This window comes from Malaclemys terrapin, chromosome 1 (genome assembly GCF_027887155.1).
Source record: "Malaclemys terrapin pileata isolate rMalTer1 chromosome 1, rMalTer1.hap1, whole genome shotgun sequence".
NCBI classification, from domain to species: domain Eukaryota; kingdom Metazoa; phylum Chordata; order Testudines; family Emydidae; genus Malaclemys; species Malaclemys terrapin.
Window position 1 is genome coordinate 262026777 of NC_071505.1, and position 12412 is coordinate 262039188.

A 12412-nucleotide genomic window follows, 5' to 3' on the forward strand; every position below is an offset into this window, starting at 1 on the left:
AATAACTTTTTAAAAAGTTATTTAGTTTCCATTGTAATTAGATATTGTGACTAAAACATTTTTATACTACACTTAAGTTTTTCTTTAACGATGGCAGGTGTTTAAATCCAATTTTCCCCTCAAATACTGTAAATGTTTGAATATGTTACCTTCCTCCTTTGGCATATTTGCCTTAGGAACACCCCAGGCATGTACCATTGATGCAGTATTTGATTCATTATTCTTTAGAACTGCAGTTCCCTTCCACCCTCTCTCGTCTTTTGCTAATAAACAATTTTCTTCTTCTACAGATGATATATCCCAGTCATCATCATCAACTTCTGTGAACTAATAGGAAAAGAAAAAACATAAGGGTTTTTTTCTGTTAAGGAAGGGTTGTTTTTTTTTATTTTCTAGAGTTCTTCTAAAGGTAGAATTGTTCATAAATCTACTTATGAAGATTTAGGAGCAGATTAGGAAGGGGAACTGGAAATGTGTGGAAGTGAAACCCTTCTAAAAGGTCCCCTGGTGCACATGCATCAAGGGCTGTATAGTCCTGTGTCATAGCACCTTACTTTTATGTTTCATTTCTTTTTACACCTACATACATATACACACACACACACTTTTAACCTATGAATATGCTGAATGCAGAAAGTTATGTTAATTCACTGTTAGAGTTGCACAATTAAAAATAATAAAATGTGAAAAGAACTGAAAAAGTTAAAGGGCCAAATGCTAAACCAGGGGAAATCAGCACAGTTCTATTGTACCAAGCAAGACTGATTTACACCAGCTGAGGACCTAATGCAAAGATCACACTACAATGTTAGCTTGCACATCAAGTGTGTTTTATGGTATACCTGGCCTAATATAATGAATCTTGACTGGGATTCGTAGGCACTACCACAGTATAAATACTTCATTATTAATAAATAGCATGTTAATTTAAATATTAGATGATATTACTTATAAGAAAAACAAATGAACACATTATATGCTATACATGCAACTTGGCAGAGTTTAGATTGTTGCAAAAACTTATTTGCTTTTCTTGACTTGTTTTTCAATTATGCAACCTTAACAATGTATTAAGGGTTTTTTAACATTCAAATTCCTTTCTTTAAAGGGAAGTAAGGGGGAAGAGAGCGTTGAGAAAAAGGCGGGGGGAAGGATTAAACATAACTGAGTTAAATATTCATAGGAGTTCTCTATATCTAAATTTTGGCATGGTGCCTATCTTTGTAGTATCTTCCCTCCCTAAGAATTAAAAACACACATAATATCAATCTCTCCCTTGCTTCCTAGCAGGTAGGTGTTAGCTTTTCTTTATGAGAATGCTGGGCTTGACCAATAAGGAGGAATTGGTTGCAAATCTGAAGGTGGAAAGCAATTTGGGTGAAAGTGATCATGATACAATAGATTTAATGACTTTAAGGAAAGGAAAAAAAAAAGTGAGAGCTGCAGAATAAGGAGAATGACTTCAAAAAAGCAGACTTTAACAAACTCAGAAAACTGGTAGGTAAGGTCCCACAGGAAGAAAATTGAAGGGAAAAAGGAGTTCAGGAGAGCTGGCAGTTTCTCAAGGAGACAATATTAAAGGCACAACTGCAAACTATCCCAGTGTGAAGGAAAAATAGGAAGAACAGTAAGGGGCCAATATGTCTCCATGAGGAGCTCTTTAGTGACTTGAAAATCAAAAAGAAATCTATGAAAAGTGGAAACATGGACAAAATCAGAAAGGTTAAGGGACAAAATCAGTTAAACCCAGCAAGGGACATAAAAGGCAATAAGAAGAGGTTCTATAATACATTAGGAGCATCAAAAAGTCTTAAGGAAAATGTAGGTCCTCCATTTATCAGGGAAGGAGAGCTAATAACTAATGACATCAAGAAGGATGAGGTGTTTAATACCTATTTTGCTTCAGTCTTCACTAAAAAGGTTGATGGTGATCAGATATTGTTAATATTAATTATTTTGAGTAAGTCAAAATAGGGAAAGAACAGATTAAAGAATATTTAGATAAAAGTTAACTTAAGAACATAAGAACGGTCATACTGAGTCAGACCAAACGTCCAACTAGCCCAGTATCCTGTCTACTGTCCAATGCTAGATGCCCCAGAGATAATGAATGGAACAGGTAATCATCAAGTGATCCACTGCCCTGGCACCCATTCCCAGCTTCTGGCAAACAGAGGCTAGAGACACCATCCCTGCCCATCCTGGCTGATAGCCATTGATGGACCTATTCTCCATGAATTTATCTAGTTCTTTTTTGAATCATGGTATAGTCTTAGCCTTCACAATATCCTCTGGCAAAGACTTCCACAGGTTAACTGTGCGCTGTGTGAAGAAATACTTCCTTTTGTTTGTTTTAAACCTGCTACCTATTAAATTCATTTGGTGACCCCTGGTTCTTGTGCTATGAGAAGGAGTAAATAACACTTCCTTATTTAAGTTAGCTGTATTAAGTCAGCAGGGCCTGATGAAATTCATCATAGGGATGAATTTAAGAAATTAAGGAACTAGCTGAAGCAATCTCAGAACCATTAGTGATTATCTTTGAGAACTCCTGGAAGATAGGAAAGGTTCCACTGGACTGGAGAAGGGCAAACTTTAGAGTATTTTAAATATTTGTTACAGGGATTATTTTTCTACATCCCTTTGCTTCTAAAGCCAAACTCCCCTAGGACTATGTCTAATGATACAGGGCTCTATACAAGGACTTAAAAACCTTTAAATATACCCTAAACTAGCTTTTCAATACCCTGATTGTGACAATTTTATGCTCTGATATATTGGGCCCTTGCAGGACTAGCCCTATTAAATTGGAAACACACTTTGGAAATAACATTGGGCACTTTCTTCAACATTACCTCATCCAGACAGATGGTAGTGAAGGGGAATAGATGACAGATTGCAAATCCTCTAACCTACAGGCAGAGACAATTGAATAAAAGACCATCTTGATGGTCTCTCATAATAAGGGAACTAAGCATAAGGGTTTGGAATAAGGAGGTAAAGTTGCCTCAGTATCAATTTTAAATATTAGAGAGAACCTCTTCTTGGTCCAGACCATCCATTTCCCTATCATCATGAAGAATCTACAGAATAAAGGAATGGGAACCTATAGACTGAAACTCAATTTTCTCCTGAATGGCTCAGAATGCTGAAGTCTGCCCTATAGGGATACTCTAAGCCAATTTATTTTCTGCCCTACCCATCCAATTAATGTTAGGATCTGAGATGTCAGAAAGACATACACTTTTGAGAAGCACCATTTGGAGAACATCCTCCAGGAATGGTAGAAAAAATGGTTACTAACATTTCTCTAACTGTTGTTCTTTGAGATGTGTTGCACATGTCCACTCCAATGTAGGTGTGTACACACTCAGAGCACAGTTGCCGGCATTTTTTCCCTTAGTGGTATCTGTTGGGTCAACTCTAGTGCCCCCTGGTGTTGTGCGATTATAGTGTTGGTATAAAGAGCCCTACTAACCCTGCTCCTCTTCAGTTTCTTCTTGCCGACCATCTCCGAGAGAGGGGATGGAGGGAGGGTTTTGGAACGGCCATGTGCAACACATCTCAAGAACAACAGTTACAGAAAGGTTAGTAGCAGTTTTTTCTTCTTTGAGTGCTTGCACATGTCCATTCCAATGTAGGGGACTCACAAGCAGCTGCACTGGAGGTGGGTTCGGAGATTAAGGACATGCCGACTGTAACAGCTCGACCAAAGCCAATATCATCTCTGGCCTGCTGCGTAATGGCGTAGTGTGTCTTGAACATATGAACTGACAACCAAGTTGCCTCCCTGCAGATGTCCTGAATTGGAATTTGTGCCAAAAAATAGACAGAGGAGGCTTGAGACCTTGTAGAATGTGCCATTAGGTTAGCCGGGGGCAGAATATATGTAAGCTTGTAACATGCTCTGATACACAAGGTAATTCACGACCAGAGTCTCTGTACAGAAATGGGGAGATCTTTCATTCTTTCCGCTATCGCTATGAATAGCTGAGTGGATCTGCAGAACAGTTTGGTTCTTTGTATGTAAAAAGACAGGGCATCATGGATCTGATGGCCGGGTGCCCAGTGGTACTGAAGAACTCAGTGCCGAGGTGGGGTAAGAACGGCCTGAGGAGCAGCTGGGTTGGCTGCGTCTATGGGGGAAATACGATCCCTCTTCTAAGTCCAATGATTATGAGCTGCGCTGCAGAGACCAGGGTGGTTCCGTGCCACTCGGTGCCAGAGAGGGTTGCCGAACAGATCATGCAGCTGTCAGTGAGGGTGATCTCTAGGAAAGCTGTCGCGGTACTAGGTGCGGAGCTGGTGGTGATTCCTTTACAACTGTGGGCACCAGAGGTGTTGGGTCCTTACTCTCTGGTGAGGGTTAGAAGGTCCCTTGTCGCAGTGAAGGCTTCGGGAGTCAATGGCACCATAAACTGGCTGGTGCACTGACCCATAGTAAGTGTCACAGTGCTTTGGGTGTGGGTACCTGACAGTGAGGCTCCGGGGATGAAGAGTGGCCCCACATGGGTCTCGCTCTCTCCCTAGTCCTTCGGCACCAGAAATCTGCTCTTCTCTTGGTGCTTGTGGTGTTTCTTCTTGGGCACCAACAAAAATGATCGGTGCCAGGAGACTCTGATTGATGGAGGAATACTCTGCACTGAGGCCGAGGTACTCGATGTCGATGCCGAGTCCAAGCGCAGCTCCAAGGCAGGTTTTAGGGCCGTCTCCATGAGGAGGACCTTCAATCAAGCAGCTTGGTCGTTCTGAATCTGGGGCTTAAACTCCTTGCAAATTTGGCAGCGGTCTTTCCTATGAGCTCCCTCTTAGCACTTGAGTCAGCTCGAGTGCAGGTCACTCAAAGGCATAGACTTACTGCACAAAGCGCAAGGCTTGAACTCCATGACCAAGGCATAACTCAGATTGGGACGGTGGACAAGCCTGCAATCTAAGAGCGGAGGAGTCCAAGCTATCTAGAAACTACTTAAACTACACTAACTACTAAAAACAACAACTATTTACACTAAAAACTGAGAGGAAAACCACTAAGAGGAGGATTGCCTAGGCAATGAGGGTTCCAACAACTGTCACGGGCAGCAAGAAGGAACTGAAGGGGAGTGGGGTCGGCAGGGCCCTTTATACCGACACTATGAATGCACAACGTCAGGGGGCACTACAGTTGACCCAACGGATACCACAAAGGGAAAAAATTCTGGCAACTATGCTCGGGGTGCACATACACATACATCTACACTGGAATGGACATGTGCAAGCACTCAAAGAAGAACTTACCTTCACATTACTGACTTTCAATAAGTGAAAAGGATTTGGACTACCCTGGTCGTTAAGCTCAGGTGAGCTACAGAGACCCTTTCAAGAACCAGATTTTCAGGATGAGTTTATGTGGGGCACTTAGAAGAAGCTGTAGGCAGGATTGAAGTTTGGAGGACTGGGAAACTTCTGATTTATTTTTATGAAAAGGTGTTACTCAGTTTTTCCTTTGTACTGTTAGCAACTGGGTATGAAGGGGTTAAGTTCTTTCAGGAAACAGAAGCAATTAATGACTTAGGAGGAAGTGTGGGTATCCTCAAGTAGGTCACAAAGGAGTCAGAGGTGCAATTACCTCAGGAACTGTGACAAGAAGGCCTGAATTTACGTGGTCTTTGGCTTAGCAAGGTCAGTGAATGGGAAGGAAGTCCAAAGACTCTGGATGGAAAATTCTTTCAATGCCCAGGCTGCCATCTGTGAATCTGTTGCAAAACTCCTGCTACTGAGTATTGCTCTTCATCTTGGCATATCTGATAAAACAATAATTTTTAATGACCACTCTCCTAGTTGCTTCTCCACTAAGTGTGATACCCACAAAGCTTGGATTCTGCCCATAGCCTGAATTCTGATGACCCTTCAACTCTCCGGAACTTGTTGATATAAGCAACGTGTGCCATGCTGTCTGCTTGCATCAAGACAGAAAGAGTGCATATATAATCCCTTAAGGTGAAGGACCTTTAAGAGCTCCTGGGCAATGACATGGTACTGCTTGCCTTTCTTGGTCAAGGTCTCTTAAGCTGATTCTGATTGTATTGCTGTTACACAATAACAGCAACTAAAGCCAGAAGGAAAACATGTGGAACAAGAGTTTATTAACAGTAACCACTTCAGGAAATGGAATTCCCATTCATTTCAGGGAGGAGTGATACAGTGTCCAAAGAAAATGATGGATCTTAAACATTCTCCTTTCAGACTCCACTGAGCTAGGAAGGAAGTGTTACTAAGCTCCATGGCACTAGTTTAATGATGAATAACATGATCCCCTGCATATGTATCTCTGAAGGGACATGCCCACCCACTGGCCAGGAGGAGGCTAATGAGCTCCTCTGGGCCTGTGCTGCACTAATGAAGCCCAGCTGCACAGCTTGTTCCTCCTGGAAAAGGAGGAGGGGCTTAAAAGGGGAAGCTTACCATAGGAAAGGGCAGTGACCATGAAGAAGGCTGCTCCACGCAGAGACTGATAGGAACAGAAGCAGGCCAGTCAAGGAGGAGACAGCCACGGAACACGCCAGAGCCACCTCAGCTGACAGCAAAGCAACACGCCCCAGGAAGAGGGGTAGGAGGTAAACCCTGCGAAGGGGCAATAGACTTTCAGAAACTGAGTCCATAAAGCCCTATCCAATGGCTGTCTGAGAGGCTGACCCCTGTTCCAGCCAGACTCTCCTCTCTTGAAGGGGAAGGGAGGAAGAAGAACCAGTCCTCTGTCAGGGAGCAACTGCCCCAGAGAACTCCCTACAAGTGCAGCCACTGGGGGAGTAGAGAGGGTAAATCTCCCTTGCCAAAGCTTAGAAAACACTGTGATTTGAGCTGCCAGAACTATTGTCTTGGTGTCTTCTCCAAGTTGATCACAAATCCCAAGCTTGAAATAAGTGACGTTCTAATATCTACTGCTGATTTTTTCCTTAGAGTAACTTGGGATCTCACAAAACAGTTGTTTGGATAAAGACCATTGTGTCTCAGAGCTTTCATTCCACTACAAAGCATGACTGGGAAGACTTGGAACTGATGAAAGCCTGAAGGGCAAAGAGCAGCACTGATAATGATCTGGAGCTTGGACCAACTCCAGACACAGCACACTGATATCAGTGAGAGATCTGCTGAAGTTTGAGCATGGCATGTAGTCCTAAATATCTATACCAACATATAGATAATAATTAGAAAAGGAATTCGGTACTCTTCAGAGACTGAGTTTGACACCTCTGTACCCAACAAAGTTCTAGAAACAAAAAGACTTTAGCCTATGACATAATCAGACAGGTCTTTCTGAGCCCTCATTTCTAAGAACAAATGTGACTATGTGGAAAAACAAGTAAAGAAAGAGACCCAACTTAGGTAAAACTCTGCAAGTGCATTGGGGATGACATTTTTACTGCATCAGATTAATCTTACTTTTCCTAACATGGAAAACAAACAGTGGCAAAAATAACAACAACAACTGAAGCATGTGTTGGTATAGATAAATGTAATTAACAAATAATGTAATACCTTCAGTTCTTGTGCATCTTCTTTTTTAATAAATGCCTGTGTGACATTAATTCCTCCAGCTGGCTTATTCTTATTTCCATGGCTAGAAAGAGTCTTTTCAACTTGTTCAGTCAGTTTTTGGATAAGTGCACCTAAACAATCATTAAAAAAATTACAGGGATACTGTCAGTTTAAAAGTAGGGTATTTTAAAAGTATCTCCCCTTCTATGTCATTTACCAAATCTTAGATTAATGAATGAAAGATATTAAAAACATGAATTTACTTTTCACCATTTATTATTTTTGTTTTTTTAATTTCTACAGTACTGCAGATTTAAAATAAAAAACAAAAAAAACAGGCAGTTCTATTCAGAAAGGTGACTAAAAATGGTAGTGAGGTTCCATGTTTATTGTTTCTCAATCATTAGGACATATAATATGCTCACTTTACAAATAAAAATGTTTTCTACCTGCTGGCATGCAAATTCAGTCCAGGACATCTAAGTCAAGTTGGGTTCCTTTTTTCATGGAAGCAAAAACAAAAATTCTGCAAGCCAAATTATGCTCAGTGATACTGCTGTAATCTTATTGTTTTTAATTTGATTGCATAGGTGTAAATGATTGGTCCTGTAATTAAATAATTGCTTCTTTAACTGGAATTTAGTAAACAATTGTGTTGATGACACAAAAGTAGTAACACACACCAGCCCCCTCACCGATAGCCCTTCAGAGTTAATACGGCTAACAGGAGTAAAGCAGTAAAAATTCATTTTTGTCACTTCAACTTCCAGCCACTGGATTGTGTTGTGCCTTTTTCTGCTAGACTGAAGAGCCCATTATTATATTTGTTCTGCATGTAGATACCTATCAACAGTAATCAAGGTCACACCTTAACCTTCTCATCTGCGTTCATACAGTGCCCAGCACAATTAGGGTCTGATCTCAGTTGGGGTCTCTGAGTACTACAGTAATATTAATAAGAGTAAAAGAACAATATATTATGAACTTGCATAGAGAGGAATATACATGATAATGTATATTTTAGCTTTAGAGTGTTTTGTAACTCTGATTTTATCACCTATTAGGTATTTTAAAATCATTTATACTTTACCTTAAATTATTACTTATGTACACAAAAATAATGAAAAAACCTTTTGAAGGCTTGGAAGGTGTTTCAATCTCCTCCATTTCACTTTCTTCAGTCCAATCCATATCACTTTTGCCTGTAACCATCCCACAATTATTCATGCTGTTGCTGGATGCTTTTAGCTGCAATAATTCTGGTGATATATAAGAGTGCATAATATCATCATCATCCACTTCCTCTTCTGAGCTGAATGGTGGAGTGCTAAAACAAAAAAGCGTATCAGATGAGGATTTAATGGGTTTCAGTATTACACAGATTTGCGCAACTTTGAGCTTCCTGTGTTTTTTCCAATACATTTATGCATTTTTCTGTTTGAAAAAAATCATCTATAGTAACCTGGAGTGAATATACAACTATTTAAAAAATGTGAAGTTATTAAATAAACTGAAAACTCAAAATCATTCTAAAATGAATGTACTTATAACCCCAAATGCAAACATCATCACAAAAACAAAAGCCAGAGCATATAGTCAATCTTGCAAGATCAACAAATGTATGCTTTCATGAATCAACAGGGAAAACAAAGTTCAGGGTCAAAGATGTTCCACGAAGAAAATTCTGCTCCTGGTTCCTCCCAGTTAAAAAACCTAGGGACTGTTAGCAGCAGCTTCCTAGTTTATCTCAATTGGTCAGCAGGCACCCACAGAAAAAGTGAATTCTGAGATAATGAGTACCCAATCGATTTAGGACTTTACAAATCAAGCTTAATATCTTGAATGCATCCAGAGACAAATTGGTAGCTTGAGCAATTTATGAAGTACAGGTGCAATATGCATGACATGAAAAGCACCTAGAATACTGTGTTCAATTTGTACATGCTAGAAAAATATTGACAAAATGGAACAAAAATATTAGCAAAAAAGTCTTAAAAAAATAAGGTCTCAACAGGCAAAGACATAATATGGGACAGACAAAAAAAGTGACATCACCTCATGATACTCTATGCTCTGCCTGCTCAATTATTAAGAATACACATGCTCAAATCAGAGCATGACCTCTGTTAGGGATTATAACAATGGACTCAATAGGTATTACATTTTAAGAATAAAACATATGATTAATACAGAGCTTTGATTTCAGCTTAATTGTATTAGCAATTTCAATGTCCAGTCAAGGGCAGTTCACTAGAAAACAATTTCTTCAAGACCAGAAATGAGCAAAAAACTTACCCAATACTAGATGTTTTTCTGGAAACCCCCTCTCGAAAAACACGCTTCCTGGGTCTATAACAAACAAAACAAATTATTTCTAGAATCCGACTGCCAACATACAGTGAAAAATCTATTCCTTCATATACAGAAATAATAATTTTGTGGCTAGTCCCCATTAAAAACTAGCCAGAAATGTTCACATCAACTCTCTTGTTCATGAAAGGAAGAATAAACCTATAACACTATTAGCAGAACACGAATGAGTTATTTATGGCGTAAGTGCTAGGAAAGTGCTGTCTCTTACTTTGGTGTAGATGTATTCTCAGCAGACGTCATTCTTTGTCCAACTGGGCATACAACTGTAGAAGTCCGCTTTGCTGGTTTTGGCTGCAATGTTGATGAGGAAGTTGCCATATGAACCATCTTTTGTTTATCTAGAAAAGAAGTTATGTTATCAATCTGAATATTAAAAAGAAATATAGATGTTGTTGCTCATCAGAAATCTTAAGTGAACTTGTGACTATAAAAAAAAAATCTCTGAATGCTGCTCAAAGCAGCCATTGATTTTCTCCATTAGTAGAGAGAGAGAGAGAGAGAGAGAGAGAGAGAGAGACAACGCTTCTGTAATCAAAAAGTAGAGCGCTTTTTAAGTGGTGTAGTGTAGCTGGCAGCTATAACATAGCTATTTATGTAAAAGATTATAAACACAACCATAAATAAATGTACACACAAAACTTTTACTTTAGGGACTAATGTACACAAACAGAATTATTTAAAAAAACCTGGTACCAGTAAAATAAAATAATTCTGAAATTTGTCCAACCTTCTGAAGCAAGACGAGAGCTGGAAACAAGCCTATTACAAGACAAAGATCTCTCCTCAATCCTGAAGCTGACTTGGCGTTCAAGATGCTCTCGAATTAGTTGCATGTCAGGCACTTGTTTCTCTTTCTCTTCTCTAGCAGATTCGACAGAAACTAAGACTTTGTTTAAGTAGTCACTTGGGATACCACGAACACCCTGAAGAAATAATACAAGTTATTGTTTGGACAGCATAACTAACATAAAAACATTTACATTTTATAAACCATTGGTTTAGCCTTTTTGACTGCATTTAGTTTAAACCTTTTGTCTTCACACCTTCAAGGCGCTGTATAATTTTATCTCTCCTTTTCTCCTTCAGCTTTTACCATATCACCTTCTACACTCTTGCTCCATCAATGATGACATCCTCAATGCCTATTTGTCAGCTTCTGATACCTTTTACATAACAAACAGAAAACAATACTTTTCTAAATATATATATTGTAAAATACTTTTTGTAATGGCTTCACGGCTGTTTTATAAACAATGCATTACTAGGGCATATTCTGTTGTCATTCAGAACAGAATGCTACTGCATATGTGAACTCTGGGATATCTCACATCTCCTAAGTGGAAGACACAGAAACCTTTCAGAGAACGACATTTGACAATTGCTGAGACACAACAGGTCTCATATATTGTACAGAGATGGAAGTCAAAAACAGATATTGATTCCCCAGTCTAAAACCTAATGAACCTTATAGAAAGGACTGTCCCTACATGTGTATATTCCTACAACTACTTATTTACTGAATACCAACAGTGTACTTGGTACTGTATGAACATATAACATGATACAGTCCATGATCCAAGGATTATCCACAATCCAATTCATACAAAGACAGTGGAATTTACAAGCATAAAATGCACTCGGTAACCGCTCAAACTGTAAGAGAATCAGATCCTGTTTAGAAAACACTGTTGAATGGTTTTGTAGAAGTGCATTTTAAGGAGGATTTGAAAGAAAAGAGGAACATCATTTAGCATGTGAGAAGAGTGAGGGAGTGCCAAAGGTAAGTTCCCCCACAGAAGAAAGTGAAAGACAAAAGTGAAAGGGGGATACAAAAGGGGTGCTAGGAAGAAGGGAAGTAAGGAGAATAAAGAACACAGGTGGAGGCAAAGCGACACAGAGCCTTTTATACAATACTGCCAACTCAAAGAATTAAAAACCATGAGTTGGACCCCACTATGAGTTTTTTCAAAATAATAAATTTTGAATTCTTTTTCTTTGCCTTCTAGTTTCTGTACTTTTCGGGTGCACTCATTTCACTTTTTCAAGCACTCTTCAGCAACCATTGGGGCTAGAAACTTTTTTTAATGAGATCATCACACAATTTCTTGATTCCAGCAGCTGCAGCTTTGACAGACACTCCAAATATCATGAGACTTGCCATAAAATCACAAGAGTTCAACTGGCCAAGAGGGCCAGATCCTTCACTGAGTAAACTGTTGTAGTTCCACTGAAGTCAATGGAGCTATGATGACTTACACCAGCTAGGGATCCATCCCTGGAATTACTAAATTGATTCTGAATGAGCAAGGAAGTCAGCAAAGGGATTAAAAGAAAGAAGGGCTCCCTCTGTGAAGGGAGAGGTTCATTATTTCAGCAGCAGAATTTTGATAAGATTGGTTGGAGGAGGGATGAGATGAGATGTGGGACTGGTAGGAGGAGGTTGTGTTAGTTTAGCTTAGAGATAACCAAGGTACTTACCGTGGAATGGGTAGAGTACAAAGGACAGATTTCTGAGATACTACAC

General features: G+C 39.5%; 1 protein-coding gene across 4 annotated transcripts in view; it reads right to left on the bottom strand.

Annotated features, from left to right (window-relative positions):
• The window catches only part of DZIP1 (DAZ interacting zinc finger protein 1), a 78901-nt gene that overhangs the window by 1470 nt on the left and 65019 nt on the right, over positions 1-12412 (bottom strand). For 3 of the 4 annotated variants that reach the window (XM_054012180.1, XM_054012188.1, XM_054012169.1), the window contains 6 exons: positions 10616-10811; positions 10097-10226; positions 9811-9864; positions 8646-8842; positions 7516-7646; positions 150-327 (listed from right to left, as the gene is read on the bottom strand). In XM_054012180.1, coding sequence (XP_053868155.1) covers positions 150-327; positions 7516-7646; positions 8646-8842; positions 9811-9864; positions 10097-10226; positions 10616-10811 — 886 coding nt within the window. Of the gene's footprint in view, positions 1-149; positions 328-7515; positions 7647-8645; positions 8843-9810; positions 9865-10096; positions 10227-10615; positions 10812-12412 lie in introns of those variants that run through there. The other variant, XM_054012197.1, reaches the window with a different exon arrangement.